The sequence below is a fragment of the Callithrix jacchus genome, chromosome 9, assembly GCF_049354715.1.
Source record: "Callithrix jacchus isolate 240 chromosome 9, calJac240_pri, whole genome shotgun sequence".
NCBI classification, from domain to species: domain Eukaryota; kingdom Metazoa; phylum Chordata; class Mammalia; order Primates; family Cebidae; genus Callithrix; species Callithrix jacchus.
The window spans coordinates 64,336,556-64,356,283 of record NC_133510.1 but is presented as its reverse complement, the minus strand read 5'-3'; the positions used below and the strand labels follow the sequence as shown (position 1 = coordinate 64,356,283).

Here is a 19,728-nt window from a genome sequence, read left to right as displayed (position 1 = left end):
ATATTAATGTCTTCTAGTGGGAAAAAGTTAGGCAGGCTAACCTAAATCTCTAAAAAGATTGGCAATTTACCATAATTGGGGTTCCCCATTTGTGAATTGGGTGCATTGTGTGCACATTAGGGCCTCCTCTATATTGTCATCCACGTATAGGGGAAAAGGGATGCTAACAAGGACATGAAGGATGATTCCAGGAAATGGCACAAAGCATCTATGTTTCCATCACTTGGCCACAATTTAGCCACATGGTCACCATAAATTGCACCAAAGGCAAGGGCATGGAAACTTCTACTAATATGGAAGAAGTGGAAAATGGTTATCTATTGTGAAATATGTTTCAGACCACTAGACACTATCCCAAAGACTGCAGAAAATATAACTTGTAGAAAAGAAAGTCAAGTTTACATAGGACATGAAATGTTCAGTTGTACCTGATGAATTAGTGATGTGCATTTAGCTTGAGGTAGAATTTTGTCTATGACAGTCTGTGTTCTCCATTTTATATTCCCATGTTTTAGTCTCACATAGAATAACCTTTTTCTTTTTTGTGTCTGTCAATGGTTAATGTAATATTTCAATTAAGCTAAATAACGTTTATAAGCATAAGTGTACTTAGCTTCAATCTTCAACCTTTTAAACAAGAAAAGCAAGGCACAGTACATTTTTATTATTTGTGGTTGATGCACAAAATAGCCCCATTTCCCTTGAGAAACAGTATCATATTTAAAAATACACTTTGATGAATACTGAACATTAAAACATGATATAATACTATATAATGCTTCCAAATCCTCATCTATCTATCTGGGATTTCAAAACATGGAGATGGGAGGGCAAACACATATTGGGGCAATCGACACTGATTTCTCTGGAGACATAGTTTAAAATACTTATTTTTAAATATGTATTTTGTTTTTAAAGTTATGCAGTGCCTCAAGAGAACATCTGAATAGCATATAAAATGGTCATCCTTTGGGAAATGGTGTTCTTGGATCTGATATTTTCCTGAGAGTCCTTCATAATCTTTATTTTTCTTCAGGGCACAGAAAGCATTAAAACTCCAAGGAATCAAGAGTTGATTAATTTTATGTGGATTAATTTTATGTAAATTTTCAATTTTAGTATTACAGTGCAATACTACTTAGGAAAACATTCAATACATAGATAATTAACATATAGTCAAGAGGAATTTTAATACACTTGTCTAACTGCAATAAAATAGCTGAACAAACCGTTTTCCAAGATTGCCATTTAAGGTAAGAAATAACAATCATAGATTATGGGACAGAGAGATTCATTCAGAGAGAAATGTAGTATCCATATTCTTGATTCAGCCTAATGATAAAAAAGTTAAATATTAAAGCAGAGATGCTTTTGTCTACATAAATCTCTGTCTATACTTTAATAATTTTTTGTGTGTTTCAGATGTTTTTATTTTAAAATTTTGAAGACTTATATAACTCAAAATGATAAAAAATAATTAATATTTTTAAAAGCTAAAGGCAATATTTTCTTCTAGATAAGTTGTGACTAAGGTTTGTTCTAATTTTAGCATTAAAGCCTTAATCTTTTCTCTTTTTTCAACCTTTAAATTGCATTTGTAGACCTGACTTCTACTGGTTTTATAAAGTGAATTTCATTCTGTTCACAGTGTTCTTGGGGAGTAGTTGATATGTATGATTGTTGAAGTTGGTCAAAGGAATGGTCTAACATGATAAAACTCTGATTTAGGTGTTTTTGATATATGGATTCCTATAATGATGGCCCCTGGGGCAATTTGTATAAACAAGAAAAATTTTGTGACAGATTGTTTTATAATTATCTGAATGTGAAAGGAATGTCCAGGAAAAAATCACGGTCATTTCATTTCACTCATGTATGCCTGCATTATTAACATGCATGGTTTTAATAGCAGAATGCTACTCGTTGTTTCTAATGAAGTCATGCATGCTCCCTTTCCTTTGTTCCTGTTCAGGCTTTCCCTTTCCTGGGAATATCTTGTCTTAATTCCTTATCTCACTCTAAGATCTATCTTAGAATCCAAATTACTTCCTGTAAACTTCTGTAGATACTATTGGAACAGCTTTTACTTGTTTTTATGTGTTTATTTTTACTTATGTGTCTGTCTTCTTAATAATAACGTATGTTTCTGTGATTGGAAACAATTAAATTGATATTTTCACCACAGAAAACATAGTCCTATATAATGTCATGCATATCACAAAGGCTTATTTCATGTGTTTGATGATTAAAATGCCCAGGAAGAAAACTATCCTTAGATATATCATTAATCATTTTGTTTTAAGAAATGCACTATAGTCTGGTATACAATTGCTTGTGTACCAGAAGACAATTTGGAAAATAAACTCAATCTTAATCATGGATCTCAAATTTACTAGCTGTGTAAACCCGAACAATTTTGTTTCTTGATCTCATTTTCTCTCTTATCACATATACCGGATGTCGAAAAGTATTAACTGTTCTTATTATCTCTTTAACTGCATATTAGATGGATATTTGAACAATATTATATGCCTCCTAAAATTTTATGTCAACACTATTCAATAATTCATTATGCATTTATAATTTATCAAATATTCCTTGTATAAGGCCATGATGAACTCAAACCTTTTCATGTTTTCAATCTCCATTTTACACAATGAAGAAATGTGAGTATACAAAATAGAAACACAGAGAAATTTTATTGGTAAAAATTTCACTCATAATTTTTACTAATTTACATATTTTAATCTTCATTTAATTATTCCCTCTATTTCATTATCCTATCTCTAAAATCTTTCTTATCTCTCTAGGTTTTCATACAGCTTTGTCTTTACTTCTCCCACAACATGTAATTTCCTAAATCCATATTTATATATTTGTCTCTGCTTCTGTTTTCCTTTACCTCACTTTTCACTTTATCTGGTTCATTCTCAAGAGCAAAACCTCAGAGGAAAACTGCAGTGGCTTTCTACACACATTTACATTATTAGACTGCTCCTGCTGATATGGTATTTAGGTTCAGTATGAGAATAGACATTGAGGTGATGGAAATACTAGTAAGAATAGCAAATGAAATCATTCCCTGTGTCTCATTTTCACTTATCTAAGACTGGATCTTACTAGAAATGAAAGTAAATAAGACAGGACTTAAGCATTTTAGTTTGATTAGTTGAGTAAAATGATAAAGGTATACTAGCACTGGTTATCAATGATGGTTAGGTTTGTGTGTTTTTGTGTGTGTATGCGTGTGTGCATGTTAAATGCAGAATATGGACACGTGCTTCTAATGAGAGATATCATTTGGGGTTTCATATGCAAATTTTAAAAAAATTTTCTTCAATTAAACTTCTTTGAGCAAGAAGTGGCATGCCATCCAAATTCTTGCATGTTACCAAGAAAGAAAAAGCATTGTCTATCCTTTAACTTCCCTACAATTAATACACATACAATTAATGATCAATTACTATCATTATGTAGATTATTCTTGGGTGGCAAAGTTTTAATTCTCTATCCAAATCCTTTGGAACACAAATTATTATTCTTCCTGGCCTAAGCATCTGGAAAATATTAATGAACAATGTAATGCTGTATCTGAAACCTCACTTTGCTAACGTTAGCTTAAACACTGTGATCACTGTTATTTTTCTGTAGAGATAATTACTACTTTTTTTTCTATTCAGACCTGATAAAATTCAGAGGACAATAATGAGAAACCATACCAAAGTGACAGTGTTCATACTAGCAGGTTTGACTGATAACCCAGAATTAAAAGTTGTGTTGTTTATCTTTCTGCTTCTCACCTACGTGCTAAGCATCACTGGCAATCTGATCATCATCACACTCACCCTGATGGATATTCACCTTAAAACTCCCATGTATATTTTCCTTCGGAATTTTTCCTTCTTGGAAATTTCCTATACTACTACATGCATCCCTAAATTGCTAGTTACTATGGCAACTGGGGACAAAAGCATTTCTTATAACAGTTGTGTCACTCAAGTGTTTTTTGCCTTCCTACTTGGAGCATCAGAATTTTACTTGCTGGCAGCCATGTCCTATGACCGCTATGTGGCCATCTGTAAGCCCCTGCATTACACCACCGTCATGAGCAGCAAAATCTGCCTGCAGCTTGTGCTTGGGTCCTGGGTTTTTGGTTTTCTCGTCATCTTTCCACCACTCCTCTTAGGACTAAATCTTGACTTCTGTGCCTCCAACGTCATTGATCATTTCTACTGTGACACTACCCCGCTCCTGCAGATTTCCTGCACAGACACGCAGCTCCTGGAGAGGATGGGATTCATCTCAGCGTTGGTGACACTCTTAGTCACATTGGTAATGGTGATAATATCATATACTTATATTGCCCTGACAATTCTAAAAATTCCTTCATCTACTCAGAGGAAAAAGGCTTTTTCCACATGTTCTTCTCACATGATTGTGATATCCCTTTCTTACGGTAGCTGCATCTTTATGTATGTTAAACCATCAGTCAAACAAAGGGTATCTTTTTCAAAGGGAATTTCAGTGCTCAATATCTCTGTTGCTCCACTTTTGAACCCTTTCATCTACACCTTAAGAAACCAACAAGTGAAAAAGGCCTTCATGAATGTGATGTACAGGATTATCTCTTTCTCAAGGAAATGAGCATTCACTTGTATTATATAAAGGACATGAAGAAAGGCGTCTCAAATAATGTCATTAAATACAGTAGGAGCTTCAATGACATAATTCTCCCTTTTTTTCTTACTATTGCTTTGATATTTATCTTTATATCTTTTCAAACTTTATTTTTTTCATTTTTTTTGTTTTAGAGAAGCTAATTTTCTTTCACTTCTTTATGATAGGTAGTTTTTATTTCTATCTTACTTTCTTTTTATTTAGACATCTAAAAGAAATTGAGCTGCATTTTCAATGTATCTCATTTGACTTTTAAGCATCCCAGTTAATCAAGAGTATAAAGCATTATTTTATTGAAATTTAATTTGATATATCAAGATTATAGTTTTTTACTTGTGATTAGTTATAACCAAGTTAAAACTAATATTTATATTTTTGTCATACTACCAACTTATTGGTATATATTCTATTTAAGGAAATTAAAAGGCTATTATAACATATTTGATCATAAGTGTTGAGGCTCACTTAAAAATGTATATGATTTGTGAATGATTATTGAATAATATCAATGTTAATATGTTTTTTCAGAATTTATTTTCTAACATATATATCAAATATATGTACATGTGAACAATATACATAGATATAGATATTTGCATAGATAGATAATAATTCCAATCAGTGGGACAAGGGAAATAGAAGAATTAAAATTGTCTCGTAAGGAGACATTCTAGCTATAGGTCAGATTTGATTAGAAATTAATTTCTGTGTGATGACCAGAGAGTTTTTAAATAAAAAAATAGAAAATATTTTTACAGATATACATTCTATTTCATCAATTTTTCTCAAATGTGTGTGTATTAGGCCATATTCTTTTCATTTCATTTTTTTAAAATTGTGGATATTGACTAGAAGAAAATATGTCTGAAAAATGACATCTAAAGGGCCAGAACAAAATATAGTCAGGGAGAAAAATACATATGTAATTGTCCAGTATGTAATTAACTGGACAATTACACAGGTGTTTGTAGAATTTTAGAAATAAATTAGATCTTGAAAGATATTTGGGTTATAAATATGATTTTAGGTAAAATGGTTATTTAAACATTGATTAATTTTCTTCTGTCATTTAAGTATACTTACTTTTTCATTTCCATTTCCTATAGTGTTAGTTAACTTGTAGAATATATATATAGTGTTAGTTAACTTCTAGTACATATATGTATATATACATATATACATATATTCTGGAGTATAGTGGTGCAGTCCCAGCTCACTGCAGCATCCATCTCCAGGGCTCAAGCTATTCTTTGCCTCAGCCTACCTAGTAGCTGGGACTGCAGGTGCACATCACCACACCTGGCTAATTTTTGTATTTTTAGTACAGATGGGGTTTCACCATGTTGGCCAGACTGGTCTTGAATTCCTGACCTCAAGTGATCCACCCATCTCAGCTTCCCTAAGTGCTGGAATTACAGAGGTGAGCCACCATGCCTGGCCAAACTTTTAGAAATTGTAAGAACATGAAAATGAAAAATACACATATAACATTTTGCCACAATCTAATAAAAGCCAATCCTAAGGCTCTCTCAATCTTCTGATTCATTTTTACTGTTATGTGCCAAGGAGGATCAGTTTGCTTAAAATATCCTCCCCAAGTTAAATCACTAATTTATTACTGAGTTATTCTGAAATAGTTTATATGTTTTAAAATTTCTGTCATCTACTTTAGAACAGTGAATGATCTGTAACTCTCAATAAAGATCTACTACTCTAGAAGGAAAACTTCCCCATTCTTCCTGACTTCTTCCCATTCCAGGAGAATTAGTTATATCATCTGACATCTCTAGTGCTTCAAATGGTTTATGATGTATCACTTCACATTATACCTATCAGAATCACTAGCATTGACCTCTGAATTATTCATCTCCAGGTAGTTTATTACTACTGTTTCTTTGTTTTTGTTTGTTTTAAATTATTGGTCTTCAGCTTGTAGCACAGCTTCTTAAATACATGTACCTCTTATTTCTTGAGAGTTTCTACCTGAAATGTTGAAATGCTTAATTCTAAAATGCTTTCAGCCTTTCTTCTCAGGTGATGCACAAACCGTGGTATTAAAAATAAGACCTATATTTTGTGGACTACTCACTAAATTACAGGCAGTGCTTGATATTCTATATGAGTCATACAATTCTGGAAATAACAGTGTGCTATAAAAATTACCATTGGCATTAGGCATAGGACCAAAAGATATCTCAGTGAGTTTAAGATAGCTTTGATAGATGTGAAACTAAAAAGAATAGAAAAACGTAAGCTCAGCAAGGCTTAGTTTTCTTTATGCAATTGAAGACTTTGATGTCTTTTAAACTTTTATCTTCTGTCATTTCTGAGCTATGTGTTAGAGGACATTTATTTTCTTTGCATACTGAGCACTCCACGATAAAGACTAAAAGGATAATACTGCTATTACTTTTCCCTGGTTGGTAAAGATCCTTACATAAAGCTTCCACAGACTTTTGCCTCCTAAAACCTTGTGTTACCTTTCTTAAGAACATTAACTGTCTTTACAAGGCAGAGTTAATCATTCAATTCTTTGTGCAACTTTTTCATGACATTTAATTTTTGTGTAGCGACTCAATAGCAACTGTCCTACAAAGATCATTCTAGTCTGTCAGTTGACTTAGACATCAAATTAGTTATTTTACTTAGTTTGTTTCACAATACATTATAATAGATATGTGCTTCTCCACCTACCTGTGCACACAGACATGTTTGGTTAGTGCATCACATTAATATTTCCAAATTAAAATAAATATGCTTAAAAGGCATTCATTTGCTATTCAAAGGAGAATTGTCAAACTTTTATATTTTGTCTCAAGAATTAGCTCAAAATTTGATCAAACAGTAATATAAAATTCCTTCTCCTCCAAAATAAATTTTATTTGTAAATTTCTTAATAAGACTATACATTAATATCTTAATAAGTTAAAAATAATTTAAGGCTCAGTCACATTAGCTGTATTCTATGATTAGAACCTTTTAACATTTTAGGATATTTCTTATAAAAGTAAATTCTAGGCAGAGCCTGAACTTTGATACTGAATATTTCAAAAAGTATATATTTTTTATATCTTAGAATATAGTTCCTATCCTTCATGTTCTCTTTTCCTCAAATATGTAGATATATCCATAGTTAAATATTGTAACAAATCAATACTAATTTTTATTAGTTGGTAACAATTTTAAAAATTTTGTTACAGATGTCTTCTTTTATTTATTTATTTTTTTTTTTGCTTTATATTCATGGTATTATTTATTCAAAGCTGAATCACATTTTCCACTGTAATCAAATACTTGAAACATTCTACTCCTAATAGATATTTCTTGCTTGTTTTGTAATGATAATTTGGAAAGCATCATTGCCTACCTATGGCTACCTATGGCTATTATAGTTTTCCTTACTTTTTTACTTCACATTCTCTTCTCGATCTCAATCTCAATCCCCTCTCAATTTTTAGTCTGTAATTCACCAATCCTTCTTTTTACAAATTCATGAATCATATATTTAGTGATGGTAACGAATCTCAGTTTTTCACTGCCTTCTATTTGATTTAATTTCTTTGTCTAAGTTTAATAAAATATTACCTGGTTTTCTATGTAGCCTTATTAATGGTTCTTTCTCATTTCCTTTGCTGGATTCTCCTCTGAATGATTCCTAAATATTGAATTTATCAATCAACACTTGATATGGTTTGGTTGTGTCTCTTCTTGAATCTCATCTTGAATTATCATGTATTTTGGGAGGGACCTGGTGGGAGGTAATTGAATGGTGGGGTCAGGTCTTTCCCATGCTGTTCTCATGATAGTGAATAAGTCTCATGAGATTTGATTATCTTACAAGGAGTTATCCTGCACAAGCTCTTTCTCTCTCTCTGTGCCTGCTGCCATTTAAGATGTGACTTACTCCTCCTTGTCTTCCACCATGATTGTGAGCCCATCCAGTCATGTGGAACTGTAAGTCCATTAAACCCCTTTCTTTTGTAAACTTCCCAGTCTTGGGTATGTCTTTATCATCAGCATGAAAACAGACTAATACAACACTATACACAAAAATTATTATAGTTAAACTGTTTTTAACATAACATATACAGAGATATTTGTCAGAAAAATTCTCATTGAGCACAGTAAGATTGGCATCCAAATTTTCAACAGAAAAGTGAATAAAACAGTGTCAAGAGAAGTTTGGAAGATACTAGAAATGGAACACAACAATGCAAAATAAAAGTATTAAACTAATAAAGGCAAAAACGATAGCTCAAGAACATTAAAATTGACCCAAAATCGCTTTTTGAAAAATGGATTGTGTATATTATGGATTTGTAAACTGAAAAAGACAATGCAACAAAAAGACTCAGAGATCAATATATAACATAGATGTGCATGCAAAACTTCTAAATAAAATTTTAGTAAAAACATTCAAGAACACAATAAATAAAATAAACCAAAGAGAACTTATTATTGGGATACAAGATTCATTAATGTAATATGGCACATTACTAGACCTAAACTAAAAATCACATTATTATTCTCACAGAGGCTTAAAATGGTCTTAACAGTTTGAAAAATTCCTGATGAATAAAAAACAATAAAGAACTTGCATATTGGTCATATTTTCATAACACAGGTATACACACACACACATACCTTTATATTAAAACTAGATTTTTACTGATTGTGTAAATAGTTGATATATTTTCACTAAAAAGGCAAACAAGGAAAGAATACCTTATATATCCACTGCTATTTATCATAACAACAACAATTTAAATTACAACAAATTTATTTCAAAGATCTCAATTGGCTTTATTGCAATTCTAGAATCTGGCAACATTTCATTTCATAAAACAGAATACATGTTCCAATGAGTCCAGTGGAGAAGGCTGGCTTTCTAAACAGAAAAAGGGCTGAAGAAAGCAGAAACAAAGAACAGAAAGCAGTTTGGTCATTTCAAAGCCTTTCCTTCTAAGTTGGGGACAGGGAGACAGAACAGTAGAAAGATTACTAAGTGACTGACATCAGGTTTCTTCAGGTGACCTTTGGTTGTAAAGATCAAAACAGAGGGAACTTATCATGCCAATTGAAGATTAAACCTGGATTGTTTGGAAAACTGGCTGTTATCTTTCTCTACTGATTTCTCAGAAAGTCAAGTAACAATTCAGTTTCCCTTTGTTGATTTAGATCTTTAGTGTGAATGACTGCAGTTTCATTTGTAGTGGGGTCTGTTGGGGCCTCGTGTAAAGCTTAATCTAAAAAAGTAACTTCCCACAATTTTTAGTTAACCATTGTCATAGAAGTAGTAGCAAGTGTTATTAGACAAGATGAATTAATTAGAGGCAGTATTATTAAATAAGAAGCATTTTTTAATTTGTTTTTATTGTATATATTAAAGATATACAACATGATGTTTTATATACATAGTGAAATGATTACTAAAGGTAAGCAAATTAAAATATACATCATCTTTCACAATCATCTCTTGTTTGTGGTAAGACTACTGTCTTCACAAATTTTCAATATACAGTACAATATTATTAACCATAGTCCTGCTGTCCATTAGACCTCTAGATTTATTCATTCTACATACGTACCATTTGACCTACATTTCTCCATTTCCTTACCCTTACCACCTGTGGTAACCATTGTTCGACTCCATAAGTGTTAATAATATCATGCAGTATTTTTCTTTCTGTGTCTGACTTGTTTCACTTAGCATACTGTTTTCTAAATTTCTCCATGTCATCACAAATGACAATATTATTTCTGTGTGTGTGTAACCAATTTCTTTTTCCATTCATCCATCCATATTCACTTAGGTTGTTTCCATATCTTAGCTATTGTGAATAGTGTGGCAATGACCATGAGAGTGCAGATATCTATATGAGGTGTTTATTTTATTTATTTTGGTCTTATACCAAGAAGAGAGATTGGGGGAATCATGTGGCAATTCTACGTTTCAATTTTTGAATATCCTCTCTACAGGTTTTTATAATGGTTGCACCAATGTACATTCCCACAAACAATATACCATACCTTCACTGATATTGTTACCGGTGTCGATCTCTTGACCTCGTGATCCACCTGCCTCGGCCTCCCCAAGTGCTGGGATTACAGGCTTGAGCCACCGCACCCAGCATAGATTGTCTTTTCATTTTGCAAATTGTTTCTTTTGCAGTACAGATGCTGCAAAAAATTATTCGATCACAATTTCTAGTTTTGCATTTGTCAACTGTGTTTTTGGTGTCATACCTAAAAAATACCATTGCCAAGGCCAATATAAAGTGCTTTCCTCCTATGTTTCCCTATAGAAATTTAAGACTTAAGGTTTTTCATTTAGGTCTTGAATCCATTTTGAGTTAGTTTTTTGTAAGATAAGGGTCAAGATTTTTGAAAGATCTGTACACTGAATACTATAAAATGTTGATATTAAAAACTAAAGAAGAGACAAATAAATGAAAAGATGTCTCCTGTTCATGCATTGAAAGAATTCATATTAAAAATTTGCATAATACTCCAAGCAATAAACAGATTCAATGAAGTCTCTATTAAAATTCCAAAGGTATTTTTCATGGAAGTAGAAAAACTATTCTAAAAGTCTTATGGAATCACAAGACTCTAAATAGCCAAACCAACTTTTAGAAAGAAAAATGAAATTAGAGACATCACACAATGCCATAGTAATCAAAATGGTGAGAGTAGTCATCCTTGGCTTGTACCATATTTTAGAAGTAATCCTTTTAGGTTTTCCTCATTAATGATTAGGTTGGTGCAGAAGTAATTGCGGTTTTCATTACTGCTTTTAATGGCAAAAATCACAATTACTTTTGCGCCGGCTTATATCATAGTTGCTGTGGGTGTTTCACAAATGGGCTTTAATATGCTAAGTAAATTTTTTCTATAATTTGTTGAGAGTGTTTATCATGCAATGATGTTGAACTTTGTCAAATCATTTTCTTGCATTAATTGATATTATTGTGTGTTTCTTTTATCCTGCTTTCTGTCAGTATAATGTATTTTGATTATTTATTTGCATATATTTAGCCTTGCAGGTCACGGATAAATTCCACTTGGTTGAGGTGACCTTACTGATGTGTTGCTGAATTCAGTTTGCTAGTACTTTATTAAGAATGTTTGCATATACGTTTATCAAACATTGGCCTGTGGGGTTTTTTTTCATAATTTCTTCATCTGTCCTTAGTATCAGAGTGATTCTGGACTCATAAAATGACTTTGGAAATATTCTCTCCACTTCAATTTTTCTTTGTTGGGAGGTTTTTGATTAATGCTTTAATATAAAAATACTAAAAGACTTTTTTTTCCCTAAGTGGAGCTGGTTGAAATTACATTATAGGTAAAAAATTATACATGTACTGCCATAATAAAATACTGGGAAAATAAAAGCTAAAAGGAGAAACTACAATTATTAGGCATAAAAACATACCATAAAATATCTGCAATGAAAATATCAGGGTATAGAAGCATTAGTAGTCAGATCAAGTGAAATAGAATAAAGTTTAGAAATAGACATGTTGACATATAGAATTTTGCTTATGATAAAGATATCAAATCACAGGAACAAAGATAGACTTTCTAATAAACATTACTAAAAAAATTGATAAGCAAGTTGGAAAAAGATAAATTTAGGCCCATATATTGCATAATACATACAAATAAATTTCAAATTGATTGAGAAGCTAAATGTAAAAATTAAAAATACTATTAAAAGAAAATATGGGTGAATTCCTATTTTACTTAGATGTAAGAAAAGGATTTCCAGCTATGATTCAAAATCCATACACAGTAAAACAAAAGATTTGACAGCATAAAAATAGGAGAGTTTTTTTATAGCACGCACACAGATACATCATAAAAATAAAATTCACTGTCAGACAAGGAGAAAATACTTGCTCATATATCTATGATTAAAGGTTGATATTCTCTGCATATAAAGAACCCTTAAAATGTAAATAATAGAAATCTGATAGAAAAATGAGCAAAAGATGTTGTATAGACAATTCACAAATATATCAGTATATACAAAATGGCTGTTCAATTTATGAAATGATATACAACCCCGCACATAGTTTTAGAAATGCAAAGTAAAATGATTCTGAGTTTCTCACCCATGAGATAGCCAAACTTTTTAAACTATAGAACTCCACTTTATTTTTGAGATTGTTGAGGAACAGAAACCTTAACACGTTGATAGAGATTGAAAGAATGCATGTAGAGAACAATTCAGCAGTAGCTAATAAAAACCATACAGGGTTTGGTTTTGGTTCTGCAATTACAATCTTAGGAATTTACCATAAAGGTCTAATATAACGTTCAATATTATAAAAATTATGTTTTATTAAAGCACATTATGAAAATACATATGCATTATTTTATTCATTGTTACATTCTAACTGTTAAAATTGGAAACAATTTTGACACACATGGGAGAGCAATGAAACTATTGTACATTCTCACAAAGAAGGACTATGCAGCCATAAGATATTTTGGAATATCTCCATAAATTGATATGGAGTATTTTATTGGGTATATTGTTAAGTGAATAAACCAAAAGGAAATAGGTATTTACAGTATAGCACATTCAAGTTCAGGTCAATTAGTCTCAAGAGACTATATTTTCCATCTTACATTCACTTTTTTATGCTCAGTTAAAATATCCCTTCTTAACTATGTATCTGGGATTTCAAAAGAAGGATGTGTGGTGAGCAATCAATATATACTGAGTTCTCTGGAGGCATAGTTAAAAGAAATAAAATGTATCTGTTGTGTGTGTGTGTGTGTGTGCATGCACACGTGTGTGTCTCTGTGTGTGTGTCCGTGTGTTTATGTCTATAGAGACCAGTTTTGTAATATCCAATTTGATGATTCCCTAGGAGATGATGTTCTTGGACCTCAGTTATTCTGAGAATTATTTATTCATATTCCATATTTTCCTGTAAGGCACAGAAGGCATAAATCTTAATATTATACAGAAATACTGCATACCTATTATACATGGATAACTAATTTTTTGACAAGTGTTCAAAAACAAATTAGTTAAGAAAGAACAAATCTGTTTTTATTTTTGTTTTTCCAAGGAATTGTTCTGATGTATTTCTTGTATAAGAGTAGTAGGGCTGGTCTGTATTTCAACTCTGAATTCTTACAGTAGACCTTAGACCTGACAATTTCTTAAGAATGGATGACAGTAACCATTTTTTGTTCATGTCTAAACATTAGCAACTAGTCATTTGGATTTGCTTTTGATGACATTTGTTTTGAGTCAAGTTTTGTGGTTCTTAGAGAGGACGTTGTTTAATAACCTTTAGAGCTTGCTTAACAAAGATAATATATACAACCAGTCCTTTTCTCTCATCTTGAGTATAGTCTTTATATTAATATGATCCACAGGCTTCAGATGTTCAAATTATCCTGCACCTGCATGTCACAAACCAAATGCAATACTATTTGTTTTTTCCAAATTTGTAAAAAGGACACCTTTAAAAATAATCAAACCCATTACACTTGCATACCCAGTGTCCCACCAGTACACAATTGAAACCTAACTTTAAGTTTGAATCTATTTGCAGTATTCAGGCCTGCTATATGCTTGGTCTGAATTTCTTTTTTTTTTTTTTAGCGAAAGTAACAGAAAGGTTTCTTTGTTTGTCTGAACAAACCAGCCCAGCAGATTTTCTCACATTGCCACATGACTGTGAAAACAATTGATATCTTGTTGCATATTGCCTAGATTTTGAAAACAGACAATACAGATTTTTTTTTAATTTTTTATTGGATTTTAGGTTTTGGGGTACATGAGCAGAGCATGCAAGACAGTTGCATAGGAACAGACATGGCAGTGTGCTTTTCTTTGCTTCTCCCCTTCACCCACATTTGGCATTTCTCCCCAGGCTATCCCTCCCCTCCTCTACCTCCCACTGGCCCTCCCCTTTTCCCCCCAATAGACCCCAGTGTTTAGTACTCCCCTTTCTGTGTCCATGTGTTCTCATTTTTCATCACCCGCCTATGAGTGAGAATATGCGGTGTTTCATTTTCTGTCCTTGTGTCAGGACGACAATACAGATTTTTATGTGCACAAATAAACTTTTTGAACGGCAGTCTCTAAGGAATTTTTTCTCTATTTTCTTTTGTTTTGTAGTTTCAACAGATTCCCTTGTGTCTTTACTGAGCAAAAAGATAAAACTGTAACTCTGGCTTAATTAGAATAATGAGATACCATACATTTCTCTACTTAAAATCTGTGCTTTTTCCTAGGCTTTTATCTTTGGTGTAACAAGTCTAGTTAAGTATTAATGAAAACTTTTAGAAATTTAACCAGACTGTAGAGAATGATAGAGACATATTAGGATTTGTGTGTGTGTGTGTGTGTGTGTGTCTGAATCCTGAGTTGTGTGGTGAATACGAACCTAAGTGAAAGTGGAAATATTTTTAAACAAAATGTTCTCTCATTTTATCTTTACATGGATCCTTCTAAAGAAAACGTGGCATTTAATATCTCTTTATTAATTGAACAATGTATTGAAATGATTGTAAATACCCATAATTGAGCCTTTGCATTCTACCGTGTACCATAATATAAAAACAAATCCAATATATCCTGTGAAAGGTAAGACAATTTTTAACTTATCTTTTTGTGCAACAGAAGTTAGGGCAAAGCTTTGGAAATCCAAGTCAGGAAATTAAATTTGCCTTTAAGTTGTCCTATTTGTTTTATTCCTTCTGATAAAGAAGTAAAACTTCCTAGTACATATATTAGATATATATCATTATATCTGTGTAGATAGCTTACAAATTCCTAATACATATTTCTACTATATATAAGATATTTTAACTTCTTCATCTATATTTTCATATTTTTATCTCTTATACATATTATATATAATGTAATAGAATGCCTTTTTTAATATACAAATGAGTCTAGTTCTTTTTCTTCTGCTTTTAAGTTCTGGGGTCCATGTGCAGAATGTGCAGGTTTGTTACTCCAATTCATTTTTTTAATCTATCTCTATGAGCTCATAGTTGTACTGAATGAATCATAGAGGGAAAATTAGAGAGCAGCTATACACAGTTTGAAAAAATCTACAGGGGAGGACTCAAGATGGCACTGTGAGAACAACCCAGGATTGGAGCTCTCCTTGAATCTGCGGAGAGGTGAGTCGGAGCTGCATTTCCAGACTGATCTTTGTTGCCCACAGAACGGGGAAATTCCCAAGTATAAAGGAGACACGGGACGCCTGGCAGTACCTCTACCTGGCAAAGCCAGCAGCTGGGGTGGCGACAGCCGGCCCGACCCAGCACTCCCCACAGTGCGCACTTGTCCAGGTGTCCCGTTGAACTGGCAACCTGAGACTTGAGAGGGCTGGACTTGAGACTGAACGAGACTTGGACAGTGGGCCAGCCCAGGGGATTGCAGGGACAGAGCGTTTGGGCTAGCCCAGTGGGACGAACGAAACCGCAATTTCAAACGATCCCTGTGCAGTCGGTCCGAGACGCTCTATGGGGGAGGGGGGTCCACCATTACCGAGGCAACCCGCCCCAACTGAGATACACACCGACTGATGACACAGCCTGCCGTTGCTGAGGCAACCCGCTACAACAGAGAGACTCCGCCTCAGGGTGTGGCGGAGACCACAGCAGAACAGCAGAGCCTGCCCCAACAGGGCGAGCCTCACAACAGCAGGGCGGAGCCTCAGCAGGCAAACAGTGGCTAGTCTGCCTCCTAGCTAGGCAGGACACCTCAACAAACATCCAAAAATAAAGCCCGAACCCCCCAACACAGAGCATTTGAGAAAAAAAAGGTTTTTTTAATGAGCTCTGTTGCAGCAGAATCAAACATAGCAGCCTAACAGCCCTGAATGAACAACAGAGATCACAGCTCAGCAATTGAGTTCCTATAAAGTACAGACTGTCTCCTCAAGCAGCTCCCTGACCCCTCTATATCCAAAAGACTGACATTTGGCAGGCATCATCCTGGGACAAAGATAGCAGAAAAAGAAACTGGTAGCATCCCTCACTGTGCCACAGCTGCTAGAGGTGCACACCAGACAAGCAGGGCTTGGAGTGGACCTCAGCAGTCGTAGAATGAAGGGGCTAGACGGGTAGAAGGAAAACCAAGTAACAGAAATACTTCATCATTAACAATCTGGGTGTCCACTCAGAGACCCAATAGAAAAGTCAGCAAGTATGCAGATGACAAGCAGATAAATCCACAAAGATGGGAAGAAACCAGCGAAAAAAAAAGGAAAACACCCGAAACCAGAACACCTCGCCTCCTAGAAAGAACCAAAACTCCTCACCAGCAAGGGAACAAAGCTGGACGGAGAATGACTGTGACAAAATGATGGAATTAGACTTCAGAAGGTGGATAATGAGAAACTTTTGTGAGCTAAAAGAACATGCATTAAATCAATGCAAAGAAACTAAGGAACGTGAAAAAAGATATGAGGAAATGATAACAAGAATGGATAACTTAGAGAGGAATATGAATGAATTAAAGGAGCTGAAAAACACAATACGAGAACTTCACGAAGCATGCACAACTTTCAATAGCCGAATTGACCAAGCAGAAGAAAGAATATCTGAAGTCGAAGACCAACTCAATGAAATAAAACGAGAAACCAAGATTAGAGAAAAAAGCGCAAAAAGGAATGAACAAAGTCTCCAAGAAATGTGGGACTATGTGAAAAGACCTAACCTACGTTTGATAGGTGTACCAGAAGGGGATGAAGAGAACGAATCCAAGCTGGAAAATACTCTTCAGGACATCATCCAGAAAAATTTCCCCCACCTAGCAAGACAGGCCAACACTCAAATGCAGGAAATACAGAGAACACCACAAAGATATTCCGCAAGAAGAGCAACCCCAAGGCACATAATCGTCAGATTCAACAAGGTTGAAATAAAGGAAAAAATACTTAAGGCAGCCAGAGAGAAAGGTCAGGTTACCCACAAAGGGAAGCCCATCAGACTCACAGCAGATCTCTCGGCAGAAACACTACAAGCCAGAAGAGTGGGGACCAATATTCAACATTCTTAAAGAAAAGAACTTTCAACCCAGAATTTCATATCGAGCCAAACTGAGCTTCAGAAGTGAAGGAAAAATAAAATCCTGTGCGAACAAGCAAGTACTCAGAGATTTTGTCACCACCAGGCCTGCTTTACAAGAGCTCCTAAAAGAGGCACTACACATAGAAAGGAACAACAAGTACCAGCCATTCCAAAATCACACTAAATGCTAAAGAGCATCAACATAATGAAGAATCTACAACAACTAACAGGCAAAACAGCCACTTAGCATCAAAATGGCAGTATCAAATGCACACATAACAATATTAACCCTAAATGTAAATAGACTAAATGGACTAAATGCACCAATCAAAAGACACAGACTGGCAAATTGGATAAAAAGCCAAAACCCATCAGTGTGCTGTATCCAGGAAACCCATCTCACATGCAAGGATACACAAAGGCTCAAAACAAAGGGATGGAGGAAGATTTACCAAGCAAATGGAGAGCAAAAAAAAGCAGGAATTGCAATTCTCATTTCTGATAAAATTGACTTTAAAGCAACAAAGATCAAAAGAGGCAAAGAAGGCCATTACATAATGGTAAAAGGATCGATACAACAAGAAGAGCTAACGATCCTGAACATATATGGACCCAATGCAGGAGCACCCAGATACATAAGGCAAGTTCTTAATGACTTACAAAGAAACTTAGACTCCCACACAATAATAGTGGGAGACTTTAACACTCCACTGTCAATATTAGACAGATCAACCAGACAGAAAATCAACAAGAATATCCAGGGCTTGAACTCAGACCTGGAGCAAGCAAACCTGATAGACATTTACAGAACTCTCCACCCCAAATCCACAGAATACACATTCTTCTCAGCACCACATCACACCTACTCTAAAATTGACCACATAATTGGAAGTAAAGCACTGCTCAACAAATGCAAAACAACTGAAATCATAACAAACAGCCTCTCAGACCATAGTGCAATCAAGTTAGAACTCAGAATACAGAAACCAACCCAGAACCGCACAGCTTCATGGAAACTGAACAACTGGCTCTTGAATGTTGACTGGGTAAACAATGAAATGAAGTCAGAAATAAAGAAGTTCTTCGAAACCAATGAGAACGAAGACACAACATGCCAGAACCTCTGGGACACATTTAAAGCAGTCTCTAGAGGAAAGTATATAACAATAAGTGCCCATATGAGGAGAATGGAGAGATCCAAAATTGACACCTTATCATCAAAATTGAAAGAGCTAGAGGAGAAAGTTCAAAAAAACTCAAAACCCAGCAGAAGACAAGAAATAACTAAGATCAGAGCTGAACTGAAGGAGATTGAGACACGAAAAACCCTACAAAAAATCAATAAATCCAAGAGCTGGTTTCTTGAAAAGATCAACAAAATAGACAGACCACTAGCCAGATTGATTAAAAAGAAAAGAGAGAACAACCAAATAGATGCAATAAAAAATGATAAAGGGGAAATCACCACAGATTCCACAGAAATTCAAACCATCATCAGAGAATATTACAAACAACTCTATGCACATAAACTAGTAAACCTGGAAGAAATGGATAAATTCCTGGACTCCTGCATCCTCCAAAGCCTAAACCAGGAGGAAGCTGAAACTATGAATAGACCAATAACAAGGTCAGAAGTTGAGGCAGCAATTAAGAGCCTACCACACAATAAAAGCCCAGGTCCAGACGGGTTCACAGCCGAATTCTACCAGACACACAAAGAGGAGCTGGTATCATTCCTTCTAAAACTATTTCAAACAATCCAAAAAGAGGGAAGCCTTCCCAAATCATTTTACAAGACCAACGTCATTCTGATACCAAAATCCGGCAGAGACCCAACAAGAAACGAAAACTTCAGGCCAATATCCATGATGAACATAGATGCAAAAATCTTCAATAAAATATTGGCAAGCCGATTGCAACAGCAAATCAAAAAACTTATTCATCATAATCAAGTAGGATTCATCCCGGAGATGCAAGGCTGGTTCAACATAC

At 34.1% G+C, this 19,728-nt stretch overlaps 1 protein-coding gene across 1 annotated transcript; it reads left to right on the top strand.

Moving 5' to 3' along the window:
* Nucleotides 1–3,705: 3,705 nt before the first annotated feature.
* On the top strand, nt 3,706–4,763 carry LOC100397662 (olfactory receptor 6C74-like). Its single transcript, XM_002752576.7, has one exon. It carries the CDS (start codon nt 3,706–3,708, stop codon nt 4,642–4,644), a length of 939 nt encoding a protein of 312 aa, XP_002752622.4. The 3' UTR covers nt 4,645–4,763.
* Nucleotides 4,764–19,728: the final 14,965 nt, after the last annotated feature.